At 38.9% G+C, this 24048-nt stretch overlaps 1 protein-coding gene across 2 annotated transcripts; it reads left to right on the top strand.

Annotated features, from left to right (window-relative positions):
- The first annotated feature begins 230 nt into the window (after positions 1-230).
- On the top strand, positions 231-24048 carry SMARCA5 (SNF2 related chromatin remodeling ATPase 5). 2 transcript variants are annotated; one of them, XM_084286853.1, is made up of 24 exons: positions 231-503; positions 2468-2542; positions 5336-5502; positions 6242-6342; positions 7007-7107; positions 8988-9167; positions 9968-10123; positions 10221-10352; positions 11301-11369; positions 11929-12038; positions 12616-12842; positions 14414-14535; positions 14625-14777; positions 15961-16093; positions 16744-16892; positions 17137-17256; positions 17485-17595; positions 18150-18263; positions 18461-18583; positions 19847-19979; positions 20917-21035; positions 22059-22271; positions 22750-22860; positions 23761-24048. In XM_084286853.1, exons 1-24 carry the CDS (start codon positions 324-326, stop codon positions 23824-23826), a joined length of 3165 nt encoding a protein of 1054 aa, XP_084142979.1. In that variant the 5' UTR covers positions 231-323; the 3' UTR covers positions 23827-24048. The 2 variants fall into 2 exon arrangements, with proteins under 2 accessions (XP_084142979.1, XP_084142978.1); XM_084286852.1 differs by having other exon boundaries at positions 15961-16097; positions 16748-16892.

Here is a 24048-nt window from a genome sequence, read left to right as displayed (position 1 = left end):
CCCCCCCCCCCCCCCCCAACGCGCACGCGGCGCGGCCGTTAACGGCCCCCATGCTCGAGCGGGCGCGCGAGGCGGCCCCGCCCCGTCCCTCCCCGCCCCTCCGGCGGCCGTTGCGCGCTCCCCACAGCGCCGCCACTCAGCGGCCGGAGCAGCAGGAGGAGGAGGCGGCCGGGCTCTCGCGAGAGCGGGCACCGGCTCGGGCTCGGTTCCTGGTTGGTGGGAGCCCGCCGAGAGAGCCGGGGCGGCAGCGGGGACGGGCCTCCGCCGGCACCGGGCTGCGCGCCGCCCACCCCCGCCGCCAGGCCCCGTCCGCCGCAGGGATCATGTCCGCCGGCCAGCAGGGGACAACAACAGCAACGACAACGCCGCCGCCGCCGCCGCAACCGGACGAGCCGCCCGCGCCGCCGCCGCAGCCGCCCGCCCCGCCGGGCGCCGCCAGCAGCGAGGCCGCGGGGACGGCTCCCCCCGCCGCCGGCCCGGCCGCAGGCGACGCGGCGATGGAGGTCAGGAGGCTCCCCGCACCCCCCCCTCACCCCCGCACCCCGTAAGGCGCCGGGCGGGCGGCAGGTGCCCGCCACGAGGCCGGCGGCGCGGCCCCGGCAGACAATGGAGGGGCCGGGGCGGGCGGGGCGCCGCCGGCACCGGGCGCGGGGCCCTCGGGGGCCGCCCTTTGCCCCCGGAACGCTCCGCGCCCGGCCGCGCCGCAGCGCGCCCCGTGGGGCCGTGTCCCTCCGCCGCGCCGCGTGTGTGAGGGGAGGCGGGCGGGTGGGGGGGACGGACGGGACTCGGGGTGTTTCCCCCCCCCCCCCCTTTCTTTTTTTTTTTTTTATTTTTGGCAACAGGTGCTTCTTCCAGAAATTTCATAGGGGTTGAACGCGTGCCTGCAGACGCTAATTGTATCGCAGCTTTGTTCCTTCCTGCGCGGATAGGAAGGGAACGGGCCGGTGCTGCTGGCGGGGCTCTGAGTCACGGCGCGCAGGGCAGGGCAGGGCCGGCCCCGCCAGCTTTGGGGTGAGCGGGCAGCCGAGCACTGTGGGTAATGGGTGCTGCCTCTGCGCCTCGGGAGCCGGCAGCCCTACACGCTGAGAAGTGTCTAAGTGCCGTCCCGGTACTGCCCATCACCTCAGCGCATCGGTTTTCTTGCTCTCCAGCGAAATCGCAAGGCTTCGCTGTGTTTGTCGCACGGGAAGAGGTCAGGCGGCGTGCTGCTGCGCCGCTGTGCTTCACCCAGCCAGGAGGAACGGGAGTATGGGAGTATTGTACACCAGTTCAAACAGCCCTGTCCTCGCGCTCCCTGGTAGATGGGTATCAGCCAAACCCAGCAGGAGATGAGCCAGAAGATCTGGTATAAGGCTGGAAGACCTTTAGCTGTAATTTTTCATGCTCTGCTCTTTAATTTTGACTTTTGAATGAGACGTCTGTTAGGCTGCTTCTGTTGCCACAGGCTTTACCTTGCCAGAGTTATGTGAGGAGACGCCCGCCCACAAACATCCCGTGTCTTGCCTTCCTTTGTTTCAGGTTGTTTCTTGTTTTCGTGTTCCTTGGGTCTGCGTTGGCTAGGAAAGACTTAACTTGGCTCTTACTTCACTCAGCTAGACAGCTGATTATTAATAATTTTGAGGATATCTCATTTGTTTCCATTTCTTAGCTTTTCAAGGGTGGTTTTGTGATGTGCTGTGTTAAACTGATATAGCAGAGAGGGGTTGTCCTGTCGGGTTTGGTTGTAAGAACTGAAGGAGAAATTACACGTGGGGGACGATGGGGAAAGAATTAACCTAATAAGGGGAGATGAGGACAAAACCCGATCTGAAAGAGCAGTTGAAGGCAGTATGGCAAGGACTTGGCAGGAAGGGGATGAGGGAGGACTGCCCCCTCCTGCCTGCCTGCTTTTCTGTTAGGAGCAGTACTGGTGGTGATAACAAATTACGTGACTTATTAAACCAAACAGGGGAGAAATACAGTTTCTCTTAAATTCCTACTCTTCTTTCAGGACAGAAGTGCAGTCCAGGTGTTTTATTTAGATTTATTCCCTTGATACAGAATGATAAGGAATTGGGGTAACCTGGAAAAGGAAAAAACTTGAAACCACTCTTGCCCCAGGACTGGTTCTTTCCTGGTGCTCTCCAGAGTCAGCTTTAGAGGGTTTGGGCACAGCACCCTTGAAGTGGTGCGCTGAGCTTCTGGACAACAGCTGGCTCTCTCATCCACCTTGATGTGACGCTTTAATGATGGAGCTAAATTAGATTATAGAGAGCTAGCTCTGTCCGTCACCTTGTGGCAGAGATCTTTGATCCATCTCCAGGTAATTTTACAGTAAGTAATAGAGAGCTGACTATATCAAAGCAGCAAAAGATGGATGTGCCATCTGATGTGAATAGAGGGTAATTTGCAGGGAGCTTATGCTCTTCTACATGGCTGTATTCTCCTCTTCAGATGATAAGTTCTTTCTAATTCTTTTTCATCTCAGGAATCTTTTGATGATGCATCACCAGGAAAACAAAAAGAAATCCAGGAAGCAGATCCTACATATGAAGAGAAAATGGTATGTAACGCTTGGGAACGTGTACAGTTATCCAGTATTTAGGCCCTGCTTACGGTAGACTTAGTGTTCTGCTCTTTTGAAGTCTCATAACTGGCTTTATAAGACCTTGTCTAGTCATTCAAAAATAAAATCTAAGTAATTTGAAACAAATAACAGAAACAACGTATAGACCCTTTTCATTTTTAGCATTTTGTTCTCTGCTCCTTCTCTATTTCCACTGTGGTATTCTGTGGGAACAGCTGTTTTGCCATTCCTAGGAAGTCTAGTCTGAGCAGCTTTGAAGTGCCCTAAGTTTAGAAGAATCGTATAATGGAAAGTATTCAAATTTAAGTGGAAAAAAAAAAGAGAAATATTGTAATGTTGGTTTTGAAATTGACTGCGGAGTTGTCCTGCAGGCAAGGAGGGTAATGAAGATTTGGGTATTCACTGTCTCAGAAGGAGAAAAGATTCTCTAGGGAAGCATCCATTAGTTTCTAAATGGCTGCTACCTTACTTTCTGAACGTGTAGAATCAGTTGAAGTCTAGGATCTTTTTATATCACTACCGAATACAGGAAAACAATTCCAAAATAATTATTTTTGAACTGCAGGATTAGTAGTCCTTTGTAGGAAAAGTATAAGGCTTAAGGCTTTGAGTAGACACTGTATACTATAATACATTATAACCTACACTGTACGCTATAGAAATATATTCTGGCAGGGGGACTTCATAATTAGCAAGTTCTTTCAAGCAGTACAGTGTATGGGACAAAGTAAATAAAAGCTTTTAAAAGCTTTTTCACAGGAGGCTGAGAAAATGTTTGCTGTTCAGTACAAGTGCTAACTGTAAGCCTTGTTAAACTTTTCAACACTTTCACTTTGTCAAGACTGAAAGGGATCGTGTTAGCTTTTCTGAAGTTTAATTTGTTCGTCATGAAGCTCTAGTTAAGACCGCTCAAGCATGAAGATGGCTAATTCTGTGCTTCACATGTTACATAAGAGAAAACATTTCCTTATTTTTTAGCTTTTATGGTATCCAGAGTGTAGGAGATGGAGTCACACACTCCTCACCATTCCATCACATATCGCTGCTCTATTCTTTCTGTTTTTCCTTTCTTCCTGTTCATAGTTCTAGTGTCTGTGACTGCATGTGGAATTTCTTCATAGCAAAGTGAAACTGATTCTTATAATTTGCTGCTTCCTGTGTTTCTTCTTACCACTGAAAATAACCCAGTCTTCTGCTGATTTATTTGTGCTACTTCCTAGAAGTGAACTTGGATTTGTCTCTTCTAGTCTCTAAATAGGCACAATTACAAGAAAGATTGTATTTTATTGTCAAAATAGTCAGAAGATGCACTGCAAAAGAAAACAGGGAAAGTTTCTCTGTCTGTTGGTATGGGGATAGCTCAAGGTTGCGTAGTACAGCCTGTTCTTGTCTGCGTCCTATCTAAAAGATACAGACAATGTTTGTTAGTCTCTTAAAGGAATATCCTGAAGTGCATTGAAAGTGGGTTGTGGCGTGTGTGTGCAGTGCCAAAACTTATGGAAAGTTCCTTGCTAATGTTTTTGAACAAGGAAACGTGTGCAACGCAGTTTGTATTTCTTATCTTTTGTACAGCCAGTGAAAAGTACTTAGAAATAAGGATTAGTGATGTGGATAGTAATAAGGTCTTACCTAGTTTAAATGTCAGAAGCTGTTAGGAAGCAAAACAAAACAATCTTTGAGGGATAGACAGGAAAGCTGCAATTCGGGGTCTGTGGATTGTAGCTGTGTTAATCAAGCTTAAACTATGGCTAGAGTCAGACTCTAGTGGTACGTACGGGGTTTGCTGCTTTCTTGATCTCCTTTCACCCCTGTCTTTCCGTCTCTCATGCCAAGTAAGATCTGCTTAAAGAGGAGAATACTCAGAGCGCTGGCATTGCTCTTGCAGAAGTCTGGAACATATGTTCCTTTTTACTAAGAAAACTGACTTCCTGTAACTGTGCAAGTTGCTAAATACCAGGTTATGTTGTGGCAGCTGGCAGAATGTCAGGGTGGTTGCTGGTAAACACAGAGCTGTCTTCGGAAGTTCCTGTAAGTTCAGGATACTTGGAGTGGCGCTGGGAAGGTGTGTTGATTCCAGACGGAACCTGTCTCTCAGGAGCTAAACTTTTATTGTCTCCTGTAATCTTTTTTGTGCAGCAGAAATGGCGACTCGTATCAAAGGGTACACTCCAAATGCAGCTTAGGCTGAACGTATCTAACAACTCTTTGCCACTAAAATAGTTTTTTTGGCTTCCAGCTATGGGCTCTTCTGCTGTCCCCCACGCCTTTCATGCCAGCCCTTTTGCTTATCTGACACCTCAGCGAGGTGGTTTATCTCACAAAGCAGAAGAAAAGAGAATAGTTGTTGCCAGGTGGGCAAGACGAACAAGTTCACTGGTGAATCCTGTGCATCCTGAGTGGGAGTCAATTTCTGGGAACGGGACCATCATTTTGGATAGGAGAAGGTTGTTAAAGGGACTCTGCTGCCTTGTTTAGTGACACTGGCGCAACCTTTGTGCCCAAGTCAGATGTCAGTCTTAACGCAGATCTGTCTTGCACCTTTGATCTTACTGTTTAGCAATGGTTAGCTTCGATCCAATGAAAGAATATTGAATGTGTCAGCGCCAGTTATATTGTTGATGTTAATCATCTCTTTTTTTGCTATTGTAGTTATGTATGTGAAGAGATGTGAATCTGTATTGTTTAAAAAACATTTGTTAGCTTTGTCTTTTAAATGAATGCATATTGTAACGTCTCACACTTGTTCCGCTTAATTTCCCTTGTCAACAGCAAACAGACAGAGCAAACAGATTTGAGTATCTGTTGAAGCAGACTGAGCTGTTTGCTCACTTCATCCAGCCTGCTGCTCAGAAAACTCCAACTTCACCTTTGAAAATGAAACCAGGACGTCCACGAATAAAGAAGGATGAGAAACAGAATTTACTGTCAGTTGGCGAGTGAGTGATGACATGTAGGCCACCTTGTACTGTAATTAAGGATTTTAGTGTACTTTAGAAGCGTAAGTTAAACTTGCTAGCCTTTCGTCCTGTTTGGGTGTGTGTTTTACACTGTGTAATTGTGTTTTTTTTCAACTGCCCACTTGTAAGTGGAGGGTTGTCTAAGAACTTGAGGAGTTAGAAGAATTTTGTGGTGGTGGTAAAGCACTATCGATTAAAAGTATTCCAGCATGAAGAAAGGTGGGGGCAGAAAAGTAGAGCATTCATGGCTGTAAGAGTTCATGGAGAACATAACGCATCTTACAGGCACCTTGAAAATCCTAAGTCTAGAAATTTGGATTGCCTTCATTGCAGCTTGTGTGTCTGCACTATTTCTGGAACTTCTGGCAGATGTTGCAGAGCTCTTAAACAGCGTCATTCCCTGTCCTGTAGTTAAAGGCCAGGACTGATGCACCATGACTGTGTGGTTTATCCCTTTCCAGTCACACTGCTCTAACATTTGAGCCTCCAACATGAGCCAGAATGCCATGGACATCTTATCGTTAAGAAGCTACTCATTCTAAAGAGTCAAAAAGCATTTCAATTCATGAGCTTAATTTTAGAGTTCTTTTAAAGAAAACTGCAAGAAACTTCTTTGTGTATTTGTGATCTGTATGTACTGCAGTGCCATTACATTTTGGAACAGTTTAGTGTCTTTTCAGTTCAGCAAGAAACTTACTTCTTTCTTCCACTTTTTCAGCTACCGACACCGTAGAACAGAACAGGAAGAGGATGAGGAGCTGTTAACAGAAAGCTCCAAGACAACAAATGTCTGCACTCGATTTGAAGAATCTCCATCATGTGTGTTTCCTCTCTTCCTTTTTTCCCCCTTGAAAGTTATTTACCTTCAAAAGTCAAACCTTTGGAGTTTAAAAGAGCAGTTTATTTTCACCCTTCCCAAAGAAAATGAGTCAATTTTTGGGTGGCAAGAGAGAGAGAAAACAATAACCAGCACCAGTCTGATGGAGCAAAATACATTAAGGACTGTTTATATTCTGGCAGGCTAGAAGGAAGGTCCAGTGAATCCTGTCCTGTAGAAATCCAGTTGCCATGCCATAGTTACTGGGAAAGAGCTAGCTTTTAAGTTGGTCATCTTAAAATTTTCAGGTGGAACCGATCTTCTGATTCAATTTAAAGTACATAATGGCTTCCAGTCAGTTTAACAGAGAATTTAATATTCTGTTGATTTACTGTTGTACTGTGTTCTGATTTTGGGAGGGATTATAGGGTTAAAATTTCAATATAACTTGTGTGTTTTCAGAAATCAAAGCTGTTGAAGCAGCTCACAGAAACAAAATGAGTATGTCACTTGCGTCCGGTCTGCTTCATCCTCGGAATTTACTGCGTAGGGTGTACTACTTGATTTTGTTCTGTAGCTTAGATAATCAGTGTCAATTAGCAGGAAAGGAATGGCTCTTTGGCAAGTCTTTACAAATCTTTAAGTCTATTCTTTTATGTCTTGTAGATGTTAAATGGGGAAAGCTGCGTGATTATCAGGTCCGAGGACTGAACTGGCTCATTTCTTTGTATGAAAATGGCATCAATGGTATCCTAGCAGATGAAATGGTATGCACGGAGCCTGCGTTTCTACTGGGGGGCTTGATAGCACACGTTACCAATAGAATTTTAAATCAGCAATGTACTTTTTTACATAGCACAAAATGCAATGTATGATTTCCCAAATTTTATTTTTCTAGTGTGTTTTTAGGTCACTGATGTTAAAACAGTTTCACATGTATGTTAATTTAAATAAACCCTACAGGCAGTTTTAGAAACAGGCATGAAAAGGGGATCTGTTAAACTTTAGAACAATATAATTAAGGGGGGAAACGTTTTATAGAACGACGTGTCCTGTATATTTTCTCAAAACCCCAGCTATTTTGCTAGGGTATTCTGAAGCTGCCCTTGTGAAGAGAGCGTCATTCATGAAAAGAGCAACAAATGTGGGAACGCTTCCTGTTATTAGGATATAAAATACAGATAGCACGATATGAGTGTCCTTTGTGGATTGATGTTCTCAGCAGGAAGAACTGCAACACTGGGAAACTTTCCAGGAAAAATGATGCTAAGTTGTAGCTAGAGAGCTGTGTTTTCATTCGCACCATGACCGTGGACTTTTCAGTCAGTGCTAGCCATAGCATCTTTTGTTTCTGCTTTTGTTCTTTTTCCCTGGATGAGAAGGGATGAGGGCAAAAGAAATTGTAGTAGTTGGAGAGGCAGATAGGTTTTTGTCCTCCTCCTTTAATTGCATCTGATTTTTAACAGGAGCAGATAAGGAAAAACAAAAGTTGAATTATATATTGGTATGATGCATTTCTCATATCTTACTGATAGTTGCTTTTATGTATAAAACTTCAAGATAAATTAGAGACAAGTAACTTCATTGTTTAGGAACACATTTGATTTTGAAATAGATCAAGGATTTTCTTCAACGTACAAGTTTATGAATAGAGGATTTTCTTTGGCAAGTAGAGTTCTAAGTGGAGCAGGGTTGTGTTAACAAAGAAGTTTGGGAAACTTTCTAAGTCTGTAGATTCATGGTCTTCCAAAATTTGTTTTGGACTGAGGAGTTTAAATGCTTGCTGTTAAGTATTTTTGGATTTATTCTTAAATATTTATCCTTTTGAATTTATCTATGTCTTTCACACAGCCTGTAAACACTTTTCCACATCTTACGCCAGGTGGAATGTGGTCATTTTGAAGACAAAGACTTGAATTTTGGAAACAAAAATAACTTGCATTGATTTTTTCTTCTTAAATCCTATGCAACTGAGTCACAGTTTTTTGAATTATGTAAATGATACATAGGGTCTGGCATTTGTGTATTTTCCTGTTTTGTTTTAATTAAAACTATGCGGTGAAGATACAAGATTTTTAATATTTGTGTTGAATAATGAACAGTGCTTTAGAAAGTACTTCTAAAGCCACTCAGTATTTGTTTTATTTTTTGATATATGCAGCTGTTTATATTTACTTATGCTTCACTTTATTCTCATGAGAACTGACGACATGTTGTGGCCTGCAAAAGTCATCTTACAGGGTTCCTAATTTATTCACCTAATTTCACGTTTAAGATAATGAGTACATGTATGTCAGTTTTTAAAGTTCATTGACCTCTAAATAATCTGAGTATACCCTATCCTACAAAAATAAATCTTTTGAAATAATGTTTTCATGCACTTCTAAGAATTTCTTACTTGAGGGATAAGGCGAAGTTCTAACTTCATAATCCCATGTTTGAATATGTTACTCTATTACTTTTTTTTTTTTTTTAGTTGTGCAATGCTGTATAAGCTTTTAGTAACTAAGGTGTTGATGCCTTTTAGTGTACCTTAGCAATTTGTTTAGGCTGCTGTGGCTTCTGTAATGTACTCAGAGCTCACTGTTGAGCTTTTTAAAGGTGCTTGCTGAGAGATTTTTTTCTGACACGTTAATGCTTTTCACAGGGTCTCGGGAAGACACTGCAAACAATTTCTCTTCTTGGATATATGAAACACTACAGAAATATTCCTGGTCCTCACATGGTGTTAGTTCCAAAATCCACTCTACATAACTGGATGAATGAATTTAAGAGATGGGTACCTACACTTCGAGCAGTGTGTTTGATAGGTGACAAAGACCAGCGAGTAAGTTTTGATGTTATTTTTCCTGCATTCACGCATGTTAAATCCAGCATGTGATCCATGCTGTTTGGCAGCAGGTTTTTTTGATTATTCTTCTAAGGGTACCTAGTTCTACTTTAAAAGTTTGTTGTTAGAAATTACAAACATACTGGTTAAACTTTTAAATAATAAATAATAAACTTTTAAATAATTCTGGAAGTCATTGATCCAGATATGATACCTTGTGATTTTTTAGTGTCTTTTTAGAATTCAAAAGTCCATGCTCTTTTTTTAGTAGAATGTTTCTCATTTACGTGAATTAACCTCTTAATATCTGTATACCTCTAAAATTTGAATTCTTAATAATTGCCGTGTCCTCTCTTAATCCTTGGATGTCAGCTTTCTAGAACTCAAGTTGCCAAATAATGCTGTTTGGGATTATTTTTTAATTTAAAAAAATCCTTGTCTAAACTAGGACTCAAAATAGATTTTCTGCTTGTTTGGTAGTTTTTTTTGTTTGATTTTTTTTTTTAATTTATTTTTAGTTCTTAAATTTTAATACTGCAGTTTAGCTATTGAAAACCTTATTTGAAGTTCCTGAACTGAAATTCCTTCTCTGCTCTGCCCCAAGGGTTTTAGCAGCCTCAGCACTGACAGGTCTTACAGTCCTTAAGTCTTACAGCGACTGTATGTTTTATTGACTCTGTAATTAATCTTATTTTCAAATTCAGCAGCCTTGTTTTAAGATCTTAGCAGCTCTAGTGTGTTCTTTTTGTTTTAGTTTTGACAAAGCCTCAATAAAGACCTGTCACCTTGCTGTCTAGGCTGCCTTTGTCAGAGATGTGTTGTTGCCAGGAGAATGGGATGTCTGCGTAACATCGTATGAAATGCTTATCAAAGAAAAATCAGTATTCAAGAAGTTTAACTGGAGATACCTAGTTATAGATGAAGCCCACAGGATTAAAAATGAAAAATCAAAGGTAATTTTTATTTTCACTGAAATAGATACTGTTCTGAGTTGCTAGGTGGTAGTACTAGTGGTATATTTATATTCATTTATGTCTCAATCTCCTTCAGTTATCAGAAATTGTGAGGGAATTCAAGACTACAAATCGGCTGCTATTAACTGGAACTCCACTTCAGAACAACCTACATGAACTCTGGGCACTTCTTAACTTCCTTTTGCCAGATGTCTTTAACTCATCTGAAGTAAGTGTTAATTTCCATTAACAAGTGAATGTTGGTGGTTTTCCAGACTTGGAAAGGCCTGAAATGTATATATACACATATACGTGTGTGTGTGTGTGTGTGTTTGTATATATATGTAGATAGAGATATATAGTCAGATGTATCAGTTGCTTATAACTATAGACTGGCAGTCAGCGCATGTTTCCAACATTGTATGTTATAAGTACAGTACATGAACTAATTTCCCCAGCTTGTCCATTTTTAAGGGCTATTGTGAGCTTAGCAGATGTGAGAGGTATTTCAAGTTAGAGCGTGGAGGTGATCTCTATTGCATTGCAAAATAGGAGTAAACATTGCAGTTGGTAAAACAACTTTGTTCTTACATTTAACTAAGTTACCTTACTGTTTATCTAAACTTGTTTACTGTGAGTTGAAAGATACTATGTAATTAGCAACAGACTTCATTAAGTGGCACCTCTGCTGAGCATCGTAGAATGGTTTCAGGAAGATACTTTTTATTATTGCTGGTATTTTTTGCCCTTTTCAAGAATGTGTTTAACTGGTTTTGAGCGTAACTGAATTGGGAGCTTAACATCTATAGAAGTGGAAATCTTGTGATGTATTACACCAGAATTTTCCTTCTTTGTTTTCAATTTTCATCAAATGCTGCAGTGGTACACTTCTTCCAGCTGGAATTCATCCACTGGAGTGATAGGAGTGAATCAGATTCCTTTTCAAGAAAAAATTATTATTATTATTTTTTTTTAACTCCCAGTGGTTTGTTGTTGTTGTTTTAGTTCAAAGATACAGTGATACGTATCTTCCCAAGAAAACAGACCAAAAGGGATGATTTGTTCTTTTATTCACTCTGTGTGTTAGAGAATCACTTGAATTGCATTTTTTCACCACTGTAATGATACTGCACCTTGAAAGAAAAGTTCTTACATGCCAATTATTTTGTTGATACAGGATTTTGATTCATGGTTTGATACAAACAACTGTCTAGGGGATCAAAAGTTGGTGGAACGTCTCCATATGGTAAGTCTTTCTGCTTTTTGTGTGCTCTCATAACATCTACATTAGGTTATAAATAATTCTTTTAATATTTCTTGTGACAAGATATTAGGCTAAGATAGCTTATTCCAGAAACCATGGTGGGCTTTCAGAAAAGGTTGGTGAAGTGCAGAATGTGTCTATGTTTTGAAAAGAAAGTTGTTTTGGAGGATAGAGAAGGGTTGACAGTTCTGGCTTTGAAGGTTTTCAGATACTTGCATTTAGAATATTGGCCATGAAGACACTACAAAGATTTCAGTCAAGCAAAGTTTTATTTTTTATTTTTTTCACTTGAAAGATCAAGAGTGTTCTACTGAAAAACTGGAAGACTTTTAGGAATCTTCTGTTAAAAGACTTGTCCTAGAAGATTTAGAGTCTTCCAAAGAAAGCTCAAGTATAATAATCTGCTGATATGGATTGCTTTTTCATGTGATCTGGTAATAGGTCTGGTGGTTTAGCATTTATAAGTATGCCTGCACTGGTGTTGTTTACCCCTTCAGTATTTGAATTTCCAAAATACAGATGATAATGCAATCTCTTTCAGGTGCTACGGCCGTTCCTCCTACGTCGCATTAAAGCTGATGTAGAGAAAAGTTTGCCTCCAAAGAAGGAAGTTAAAATTTATGTGGGTCTCAGCAAAATGCAGCGAGAATGGTAATTGAGATTGTTGTTTATGCTGTGGTTAAGGTTCAGAAGGAATGTGCTGCTTGTGGCTCAATGATTGTGCAGAACTTGATTTAATTCCTTCTGCTATACTAAATTTCTCTGTATGTATTTCCTTGTGACACTTTTATGATGACAAAACTGTGCAGATCAGTGCAAGTTATCTGCTGAAATGGGGGCGGGGGGGGAGCTTTTGACTACACCATATTCTCTTTGTCAAGGAGTGTAGTGATAGGGCAAGGAGTAATGGTTTGAAACTAAAAACTAAACTAGACTAAAAAAAGGGTAGATTCAGATTAAATATGAGAAAGAAATTCTTCACTCAAAGGATGGTGAGGCCCTGGCACAGGCTGCCCAGAGCAGCTGTGGATGCCCCATCCCTGGAGGTGCTCAAGGCCAGGCTGGATGGGGCTTTGGGCAGCCTGGGCTGGGGGGAGGTGTCCCTGCCCATGGCAGGGCGGTGGAACTGTGTGGGCTTTAAGGTCCCTTCCAACCCCCAAACCATGCTGTGCTTAGTGAAGCAAAGGGCAACTGTTTTATAGTTACAAAAGTTTTTTCTTTGATACAGGTATACAAGGATATTAATGAAGGATATAGATATATTGAATTCTGCTGGAAAGTTGGACAAAATGAGACTGTTGAATATCCTTATGCAACTACGAAAATGTTGCAATCATCCATATCTCTTTGATGGAGCAGAACCTGGTCCACCTTACACAACAGATATGCATTTGGTCACCAACAGTGGCAAAATGGTAGTATTGGACAAATTATTGCCGAAGTTGAAAGAGCAAGGTACGCATCTTTTTGTTGTATTGTTGCTTGCAAGCTGTTTGGTTTAATGACAAAAACTGAAGTCACGTCTCCTGAGCAAAAAACCAGCACACATTATGTAGGACCATAGTTGATACCTACCATGATAGTGGCTTCTCAAGCACTGCATAATAAAAAGTTGATCCAGAAGGACTTGTGAAGTGCCTTTATAAGTAACTTTTTTTTTGTGACTGCAGAGGGGTTTGTTTGCTTGTTTACTTTCCAGTTGAGACCACAGAAGCATCAGTTGGTCTGTGCTTTAGGTTTCTCAGCAACATGAGCTGTTTGAAACCTAACTGTGTAATATTTTAACCACTGCTTTGGTTTGCCGTGAAATACCGTTATAGATTCAAAGTCTTCATGTAGGGTTAAAGTCCAGTCATTTGTGAAGTGGTTTTTGTTCTTTCTGGATATGATTTTAAACAGCACTTGAGTTTTTTTTATGCAAAACTGGGGGAACACTGTTATTTTAAAATGTTTTTCTTTTTTTATATTTTATATTTTCAATAGTAGGGACAAAGCTCTGGCATACATTACTGTCACTTCACTAAAGTGAAGGAAAGTTTGTGAATGGGGAAACGTTATTGATAAAAAAATAATCAAACCTTAGTCCTAGGTAATATAAAAGTAACCTGTGCCCAGTATCTGGATAGTATTCAAACAGCTGTGGAGATATGTGTTGCTGTAAGACTGAAAAAAAGTTAACTGGCTACTGTGCTTTTTTTAATTTTGGTTTCTTTCTGATGTGAGACTCATTGTTGGGACATTACAAATAGAATTGGTATGGTTTTAAATCAACTGCTGATGTTAACCAAAAGAGAGCATTTAATTATTAGACCTTGAGTCCAAAGAACAAAAGTCATACTGGGAGCGTGTAGGGGGAAGCAGAAACTTTGTAACATTCTGTATTTTATTTAAATCCCTTAAGTACATTTGAAACATTTGGCTGTGTCTATATATACATTTACATTAATACATATTTACATTTTTGAATGTTGTTCTTAGCAGGTAAGTAAGCTGACTGACAAGTCTTTAAGAAGAATTTAATTTCTAGATATCTCAAATCCAAAATGCTTTAACATTTTGTTCTTTTTACTTCTTGATTTGTTATATTTGAAAGAGAATTTTCTTCTACATCACTTGTCCCAAGAAATTTTCATTCGCACAATAAATACACATAGGCATTTAAAGAATACAGAAATATAAATTTTACATATTAGAAATTCATTACAGTACTTGATAGCAACATCTGCAGACCTGTATTATATATTAGGCTGTGTAATTCATAGACATCCCAGCTGACATCATCAGACCTTTCTAATTCTTTCACATTCTAATGGCTGTTCAATAAAAATACTAGGTATTGTTTTAAATACATGTATATATATTTAGCCCTGAAAACTTACCTTCATTACATTACTTAAATCAGTCTTTTTATTTATAACTACTCTTACATGTAACTGCCCTCCTTCCCTTTCTGACTGGCAAACTTTTGTGAAGTTTAATGAATCTTAAGTTTTGATGAAAACAAAAAACCTTTTTACCCCAAACAGATTCAAGAGTCTTAATCTTCAGCCAGATGACCAGAGTCCTGGACATCTTGGAAGATTATTGTATGTGGCGAAATTATGAATACTGTAGATTGGATGGACAAACACCTCATGATGAGAGACAGGTATTTAAAATTTTAAGTATTTCACTTAAGTAAAAATAGTATTTATGAAACATTTAGTTCAACTGATCATGTTCTTTTTATTTATTTAGGCTTCTATTAACGCATACAATGAACCTGGTAGCTCAAAATTTGTATTCATGTTGAGTACACGGGCAGGAGGTCTTGGAATCAATTTGGCTACTGCTGATGTTGTAATTCTGTATGATTCAGACTGGAATCCACAAGTAGATCTTCAGGCTATGGTAAGAATCCAGATGGAAATGTCCTTGTTTCCTCATATAACTGCCCTAGAAATGCGTGTGCTGTATGACATAGTATTTTCAAATTTAAATGTCATTTTTCCAGTTTAGCATAATATTAATAGTATTTTTAAGACTGATTTTTCAGTTGCAGTGCAGCTTCCACTTTGTGGAACATGTAGTCACATTTGGACTTTGCAGGAGGGAATGCCGTGGTATATGCTACAGTACCCTTAGTAGTGTTTAATGAAAATAGTCTTTTTTAGTTTTAAAAACTAATGGCATGTGTTAACTCCAAAATTATAAAACCTTCCCTCTCTGGAAAGTAGACCTTACTGTATTTATGCTGTCTTCAGTGAGACTTTGGAAAAGAGGCAAAAAAATTTGAATTACAGTTTTTAAAAAGCAAGCTTCTGTTAGCAACTTCCTTTATTTAATTTTTAAAAGTAGATTTATATGCATTTTCAGCCATGGTACCTATCAAGAACACTACTGATTGCAGAAGAAAGTAAAGCTGCTATTTAAAAATCTACCAGTGTTACCATTGGCAAATAAGGCCTTTCAGTGACAAACCTTGTAAATTCAAGCTGTACGTTCTCAAGTATTCTAACAAAAATTAGTTCAAAAGAATGACAGAACCAGTGCCTGGAAGCTAAATCAAGAAAATTCCAGTTACCACTAAAAGTGTATGTTCAGAATACTAATTCTCATAGTGGTTAATGATCAGCCAGTCAGGTGAGGTGTGGTACATTGTATTTTTCTTCAAATATTCATAGCATGACTGAACGATTTGGGAATAGGTAGCTTCTGGTCAGTACAGAGAGAATTTCTTAAATATTTTGATTTTACAGAAGGTTACCTAATGCCAGAAGCATCCGGTCTTCTCCCACATGATGTAATGCACACGTGCGTGCACACACACAAACACAAAACAAAAAGGAAAAGCTATTTTTAGGTATGAAACTTAGAAACATACTTGTTGTTGATGTTGCCTAACAACAAAAAACTTGAACTGCAAATGTGGTATCTCGGGTAGTCACATTAAATTGACTTCTGTAAAGATTTAACTAATCTACACCATTCTGTTTTACAAGTTAGTTTGCTGAAACTAATGAAATTGAAGATGATTATGTATTCACACTAGAAAGTAAGTGTTGATTTACTTTTTTTTTTTTTTTTTCCCTAGGATCGAGCACACAGAATTGGCCAAACAAAGACTGTAAGAGTGTTCAGATTTATCACGGACAATACAGTGGAAGAAAGAATAGTGGAACGTGCAGAAATGAAACTCCGGCTAGATTCCATAGTCATCCAGCAAGGCAAGTAGTTGGAGGCAATTTTTTTTTTAACAACACTGCAGACAAATCATGTAGTAAGAATTAATGGGAACGTTGCTTTTGCCTCAGCTGTATTCTGAATATAGAGTGCAAAGACCCGAAAATTTTACAGCAAGAATAAGCTTTTCCTCATTAACTTTCTAATTACTTCCCTAGTGATAAATACATGTATGTAGACAAGGGGGTATAGGTAGACAAACTTGTTTTGAAGTACTCAACTTCCACTTGTAAACGGAGAAATTAATGCCTTGGCCTTTTTTTTAATAGATGGGGAGAAGCGATGAGGATGTTTGGTTGGTTGGTTTGATTGGAGTCAGTAACTATTATGCAAAAAGGATTCAGCAGGGTTTGGTTTTGAAATTACAAAAATATGCACACCATAACATAAAGCTTGTATATAAGGTCTTGCATCTAAAATGTTCAAACACAAATAAAGCACAGTAAAGAGAATGCATGTTGTCCCTGGCTAGATTTTGCTGGATTTTATTTTATTTTACTGTTTGTTTTTTTCACGTGAGGGAAGGGGGAAAGTAAGGGAATGTATGGGAATGTATGGGAAGGGGGAAATCATATGTTGTTCCTTCAGTAATATAAATTTTTTAATTGCTACCTTTCAATGCTTTTATCTTCAGGAAGACTGGTGGATCAAAACTTGAATAAACTTGGGAAGGATGAAATGCTGCAAATGATTAGACATGGAGCAACACATGTGTTTGCCTCAAAGGAAAGTGAGATTACAGATGAAGATATTGATCACATTTTGGAAAGAGGTGCAAAGAAGGTGAGATCAAGTTTAAAAGAAAAAAAAACAACAGACCTCCCCCTAGACTTAAATTGTGTGGTAATATAGTGGATTACTGGATGATAGCTTCATTATTAGCTGGAGAAAATAGAGTGGTTGTTAGTGAGAAGCTTCATATTGGTCAAATGTGTTAATTTTTTTAATGCTGTTATAACTGAGATGTTTTATAATGAAGTACCTTACAAAAAAGGTTACTGCTCATTTCACTCTTTCCTGCCCCCAGACTGCAGAAATGAATGAAAAACTTTCAAAGATGGGTGAAAGCTCCCTCCGAAATTTCACAATGGATACAGAGTCCAGCGTGTATAATTTTGAAGGGGAGGACTACAGAGAAAAACAGAAGGTAATATTTAAGTTTCTTTTGGAGGGAAGCACTGATTTGTATGAGTAAAGTATACTTTTATGATACATTGGTTAAATAAAATACAATGCAGCTATAAAAATAATTTGTAAATTTAGTTACTTCATGAAGTATATGTAGACTTTTTTATATAGAACTCATAGCTGGTCTGACTGTTTTGCAAGACTTAGTCTTAATACTTCTTGGGGGTGGTGGGATTTGTTTTTATAGATGGCATTTACAGAGTGGATTGAACCACCTAAACGAGAAAGAAAAGCCAATTATGCTGTGGATGCTTACTTCAGAGAAGCTCTTCGAGTCAGCGAGCCAAAAGCACCCAAGGTGAGTTGACTAATTAAAAAACAAATAAATAAATAAACTTGTCAAATATACTTGAGAAGTGGTCAAAGCTGAAAGCAAGAAATTGCTAATTCACTTGGTTTCATAAATTGAGGAGGCACTTGAAGGATTTAAATTTAGAAAAATCCAAAGTAATTAAGACAAATTTCTGTGAGGAAGAAGTAAGAACAGTATGAAACTTACAGGATTTTAGGATGGCAAGGACATAGGGTATTTTATTTTTATTTTCTTTAAGCAGTAGAATTTTCTTACCTATGGAACATACCCTTACTGCTACTCAAATGCATTAACTTTGTTCAAGGGGATGCATGTGCGAATCTTTCCCCACCATTCCCTTTCCAGAAGACCCTGTCTGCTTTTCTCACATACCTTTTACTTCTCTAAGCCTTCATGGTTGTACCTGACTTGCACCTTGTTTTAGGGTATTTTTTGTAAAAATGAAGGTTTTTTTTTTTCTCACAGACAGGACTCATTTACTAGCAAACAGATTCTGGATGTGAACAGGAGTCAAATACAAGCATTTTTGTGTATTTCAGGCACCACGGCCTCCAAAGCAGCCAAATGTACAAGACTTTCAGTTCTTTCCTCCACGGCTCTTTGAACTGTTGGAAAAAGAGATTCTCTACTACAGGAAAACGATCGGGTACAAGGTAACAGAATTCATTCACTGCATTAGTGTATTCTATTGCAGCAGTTACTGGTAGGAGCGTATGTACTTGTCCTGCCTTTCACGCTGATTTAAATGAAATCATGGTAATCTGAACAAATGATTAGGTTGTATTAATGGAGAAGCTACTCCAAGCACTGGTGAAAAGTCATCAATTTTACAAAATGTATAATCTTTCAGGTACCTCGTAATCCTGATCTGCCCAATGCAGCCCAAGCACAAAAGGAAGAGCAGCTTAAGATTGACGAGGCTGAACCTCTTAATGATGAAGAACTAGAAGAAAAAGAGAAGCTTCTAACCCAGGTATCGCTGGTTCTTTAGTGAGACTGACATCATCTGAAGTTTGGGTTGTGTTTTACAGTGTTACATGAACATTTCTTAGTGATTTACAAATGCCATATTTAAATTAATATGGCTGCAAATCTTGGTTCATGCTGAAAAAAAAGTTTAGTATTGGGTTTGTTATGGGTTTAGATACCTTTGAAGGACACTTTTAAATTAGTGTATTTAGGTTTTACTGAACCTGATCTACGTACAGTCTGTATGTTTTTAAGTAAGAGTTATGTCCAGAGTCTGACTTGGCAAGTTCATGTTGACTGTAGCCTGTGACATCTTTTCTCAGCTGGGGGACCATGCAGACTAGTTGCAGAGCTGCATGTGCGACTTTCCACGTAATTTAAAGCAGAGCCTTTGCCAAAATGTCACATTCACATGTACTAACTATACACTGCAGGGCGAAGGGGCAGATTTCTTAAACTAAGACTAGAAGTGATAACATCCCCCTCTTAGAGAAGATATAAGCTGAATAGGTACATAATTAGGTAGCTTGTACATTTAAATAATTCAATGCAGGTTAATACCTGTTACTCCTTGTCTGTGTATTATATTTTCACATGTGTTTTGTGGGTAATTTTAGGACAAGAGTTCTTGTTTGAGTAGTACTGCATTGGAGCAGTTCACTATTAAAAGTCAGTACAATCAAATAAGCTCTGGTTAAATCATAATATGTCTGGCTGAATATTATTGTACTTTTTCTTTTAAAAATTAATACAAAAATGCAGCTAGTCTGGCTTGGCAGCTGATAACTTCAGCATTGCTTTTCCTGTCCCTGCTGCATAACATCACACAAAATACCTCCAGACTTTGAGGGAGAGAGACCAGGGAAGATGCAGAAGGCTGATGGTATCTGCAGGGCACTTGGTGGTCCTATGTAACTAAACAAAACCATTACAGAGACTACTGGCCTCTCTTCAGGGACTTTTTTTCTTAAAAAGTGATCCCATGTTGTCTCAGAGAATAGTGGGCTAGAGGGGTTAATTTATGAACTGAAGCAGTAATTAAAGAAGCAGTGCTAATTATTAGGTAGTTTTTAGATGGAGAGAGACTATAGTGATCACGCCATAAAAGCAGTTTTTCTGCTACCATCAAACTGCAGGAAAGCACAGGTTTAATATTGTTGGAATTACAGAAGTGTTACTCAGTCATTTTAAATTATCTGTTGAAAGAAATGTGGAGATGGACAAATCCTGAACCTTTGTGCCATGTTTGCTTTTAATTGCTGTAAAGGGATTTACTAACTGGAATAAGAGAGATTTTAACCAGTTCATCAAAGCTAATGAGAAGTGGGGCCGTGATGATATCGAAAATATAGCACGAGAAGTAGAAGGAAAAACCCCAGAGGAAGTCATCGAGTATTCAGGTAACTTACTTTTCAAGTAGTCAACTCTGTAGTATCTAATGCTGCTTTCCTAGTTTGAAATGCCTATGAACAAGCTGACCATTTTACTTGTATGAGCTCCCTGTATGACCCTTTAAGGGTGAGATTGTGCTAATGGATTTGGGGTCTGCTGATAAAGATTTTAGTAGGTTTAGTCCCTGCATAGTTAAAACTGTACTGAAATGTGCACATGCTCTATTGATGACACACTTTCATATATTCTAACTGGTGTTAGATATATTCTGGATAGTGCTGGTTTCAATTCTTGTTAATTTCTGAAACAAAGGAAATGATGAGGAAAAAAATACTTAGATGGAGAATTCTCTTTTCCTTAGATTTAACAACCAGTAACTGTCTTGACTCTCTGCCCCTTTATTATTTTACATTGTTAAAGCTAGGGATACTGTAAACATTCTGTGACTGACTAAAGAACATTGTTTTTTGTAACTGAAGACCAGTTGATTACTTTAACCACTGATGTTTCAGAGAAGGGTCTTTTCCTGTAGTGCAGCTGCAAGGACTTTGTTTTTTATGGTATACAGCTGCTTACTTATAGAGGTAACATTTTACTTAAATACCTAATTGTCTTTTAGACACTTGCTCCTGTCTTTGGCTACTTAGAGTGGCAATCCCACTTCCTTCTGTATTACTGTTTTATCAGTTTCCCTGTTAAGGCTTTCTTTGAGAAGGAAATTAGCTGGCCAAATCATACCTCAATTAAAATGAGGGCTCCTGTACCTACCCTCTTCAAAATAGTATTTGTAATACTCCCAACACAAGTTCAGGAAGTGAAGGTCCCTTATCAGGTAAAGGCATATCTATATTTATACAGCAGTAAGGTCTGGTAAAAGGAAATAACATCTTTTAAGGCAAAAACCTAATTCTGTGATTAGAAACTAACCATTTGTTCTTTTCTTAGCTGTGTTCTGGGAAAGGTGCAATGAACTCCAAGACATTGAGAAGATCATGGCTCAGATAGAAAGAGGAGAAGCCAGAATTCAGAGACGAATTAGCATAAAAAAAGCACTTGATACAAAGGTACCCTTGCTGTGTTTCTTGCTTCCTTTATTTCCCTGTGCCAATGAGGTGAGCTCCCATGCTGTATGCCTAGCCAATGTTACAGTACATTAAGAAGACATGTTAGGCCTAATGTTCCTCTCTTACCTGTTCCTCAGCAGTTGCTGCCTTCTGCTTTTCTAATTCTATTGAACTGCTGTCCTTTGCAGTTTCTACTCTTGAATTTAACTGCATTTGGTAGGTTTAAACTTCCTATTTTGATTGATAGCTATGGTGATAACTTCAGGTGTGGCCTTCTGTTGTTTGTAACAATCGTCGTTATATGGCACTATGAACTGATTGTACTGTGATCCACTCCCAGTAACTATGTGCTTTTTGAAGAAGCACAATTTCTGATTGGACCCACATTGCTGAAAATGCTACATATATTTTTAGAGGACTTAAAAAGAGAAGACTTACCAGTCAGTGGAGTTTTCTTTGATCCTGCGCGTTTCACCAGCCAGGGTTTGGTAACAAACAGATTTGTAATACGTTAAGACACTTGAAATAAATACCAGACATTTTTACCCACCTTAGGCTTGACTAGCTCCTCTTCTAAAGAAGTCAGGGGAAAAACAGTGTCTCACTCTATTAACCAAAATGCAGCTGAGCCATGTACCTTTTTATTTTCCTTTGCTTTTGACCATTTCTGAGGATTTTCTTGTTAAAAAGAATCATTGCCCGTTGCAGGCTGGCAGATTTTAACTATTTTCAAATGTAGTGTCAGGCCTGCACTGCACAATCAAAAGATTTGTCAAACAGGCAAGCAGACAAACGTGACAAAGCTGGCTGCTTAGATGATATTAGTAAATGAAATTAGTGAATTAGTGTCTAGAATCTACAGTTCCTTAAACATGGTGACTTTAAGGACCAGAGATCATAAAAGCTCTAGTTTTCTAATATGGTATTGTTCGTCTGCCTGGCAGGTGATTTTTTTGCTTTCAGAGAAAACAGTTCTATGTTTCCAAAGGATTTCTTAGTTATGTATGGTCTTGTTTTGTTTAGATTGGCAGATACAAAGCCCCCTTCCACCAGCTAAGAATATCATATGGTACCAATAAGGGGAAGAATTATACTGAAGAAGAGGATCGCTTTCTGATCTGTATGCTTCACAAGCTAGGATTTGATAAGGAAAACGTCTATGATGAATTAAGACAGTGTATCCGAAACTCACCACAATTCAGATTTGACTGGTTTCTCAAGTCCAGAACTGCAATGGTATGTATTAATCTGTTGTGCTCTTTGGCTCACGAACACCTCTGACAGCACACCGCGGTTACATAGCAAGCTTACTAAATCACTTCTGAAATAGTCAGGTATGTGCGTGTGGTCGCTATATTAATTTTTAAAGACTTTCCACAGCAACTGTAATGGATGACAAATGCAATAAACTAAAAAGTCTCCTGAGAGAAGAAATGTAAATTCCAAGCTACTGTGTTTCAAAATCAACATGAATTTGAATTAAATACAAATCTGTTTTAAAAACAAACATCTGTGATCAAATCCATTCCTATGAAGCCAGCCAGTAACTACCATAAAAAATTTGTTTCATTCCTTTTTCACTCTGCCAAGGTTTTGCATGATGAAAAACAAACAAACTTACTACTTACTGGCATTTCTAGTATTCTGACATGATGCTTTTTACATGAACTGGCTGCCTAAAGTAGTGAGTGACTGACTATGTTTTGCAATTTAGGAGCTGCAAAGGAGATGCAATACTTTAATCACCCTGATTGAAAGAGAAAACATGGAACTGGAAGAAAAGGAAAAGGCAGAAAAGAAGAAACGTGGACCAAAACCATCTTCGGTAAGATTTAAAAAAGCATTTTTGTAGAAAAGCTCACTTGAAGACAGCGTGCTTTTCTAATTGTCTAGGCCAAGTGATAGCTATTTCTTTAATTAAAGAAAGCACGCAACAAAAAACCTTATAGGGCAGTCCTAAGTGCTGCTTAAAGTTTACTACTGTCATTCAGTTAAGTACCCTAGCGGATGCAAAATAAGTTTGGGTTCTAAACTGTAGCTCACATACATGCTTTGGAGCAGATAGCTTGTTACGTTTCTGATCACTGAGTTCTGGGCTATATGAATTTACCTTGATAAAATGCAATTAAGATTTACTTAGCCTTTTTATTAGTTTTTATCCAAAAAGAAATGATGTCTGCCACTGAGGGGTGGTATGTAGTTGATGTAGACATTGCTGCCTGCCATCGTGTGCCTTATTTTGGGTGGTGGTGGTCATGAAATGGTCTCTAGAGCTAGATTTGGGAAAACAAGCACATATGCATGACAGTACTCTGCTAAGTGAAGTACTGCTAAACATGCAGACCTTTTCTGTAAAGGAAGTTACAACTTCTACCCATTTTCTTACCTATATTTTGTTTTTGAAGTTGTTACAAAGAACTGTTCTCAAAATACTTAAACAGGCATTCAGAAATACCATTCCTTAAGTAAGCAAGCTTTATTTATAAGCTCCTTATTTGTTTCTATACTTTTTTTTCCTCTGTGAAATGGTATTATTTCAGGATTAGAGAGTACAAGACCATTACTGTCCTGAGTGGGATGTGCATATTCACATATTCTGCATTTGTGATTTATCACCTTTTAAGCTGCCAGGGTTGCCCTGTGATTTCTAGCTATTTTGACTTGAAATGCACTACTTAAAATTTTTCTCTGTCACAATAACTTACTTTAAAAACTTACCTTACAGGCACAGAAGCGCAAAATGGATGGTACTCCTGATGGTCGTGGAAGAAAAAAGAAGCTAAAGCTGTGAATGCAGAATTTTTGTAATCACTAAGTTTAAAAAGTAGTTCTTTAATTTACGGGTCTTCATAAGATGTACTGTATAATGCTCAACTATTATGTCATTAAAGGACATCGGGTTCATCTGTTTACTGAACTAGAAACATAGTACTTACTGTAGGTTCACTTTTTTAAATGCAACAGCTGTGCTGAATTTTTTTTACCATTAACACTTGAAGTAATAAATAGGCTT

The sequence above is a fragment of the Netta rufina genome, assembly GCF_964035555.1.
Source record: "Netta rufina genome assembly, chromosome: 4".
Taxonomy (NCBI): Eukaryota; Metazoa; Chordata; class Aves; order Anseriformes; family Anatidae; genus Netta; species Netta rufina.
Note: the sequence above shows the minus strand (reverse complement) of the source record. Positions and strands in the feature narration are given on the sequence as shown.

Bases quoted from the DNA above. Each gene is read 5' to 3' on its own strand.
- SMARCA5 (XM_084286853.1), top strand. From the start codon at position 324: ATGTCCGCCGGCCAGCAGGGGACAACAACAGCAACGACAACGCCGCCG. The intron at 10,124-10,220 runs GTAATTTTTATT...AATCTCCTTCAG, and splicing joins TTAAAAATGAAAAATCAAAG to TTATCAGAAATTGTGAGGGA. The intron at 17,257-17,484 runs GTAATATTTAAG...TTGTTTTTATAG, and splicing joins ACTACAGAGAAAAACAGAAG to ATGGCATTTACAGAGTGGAT.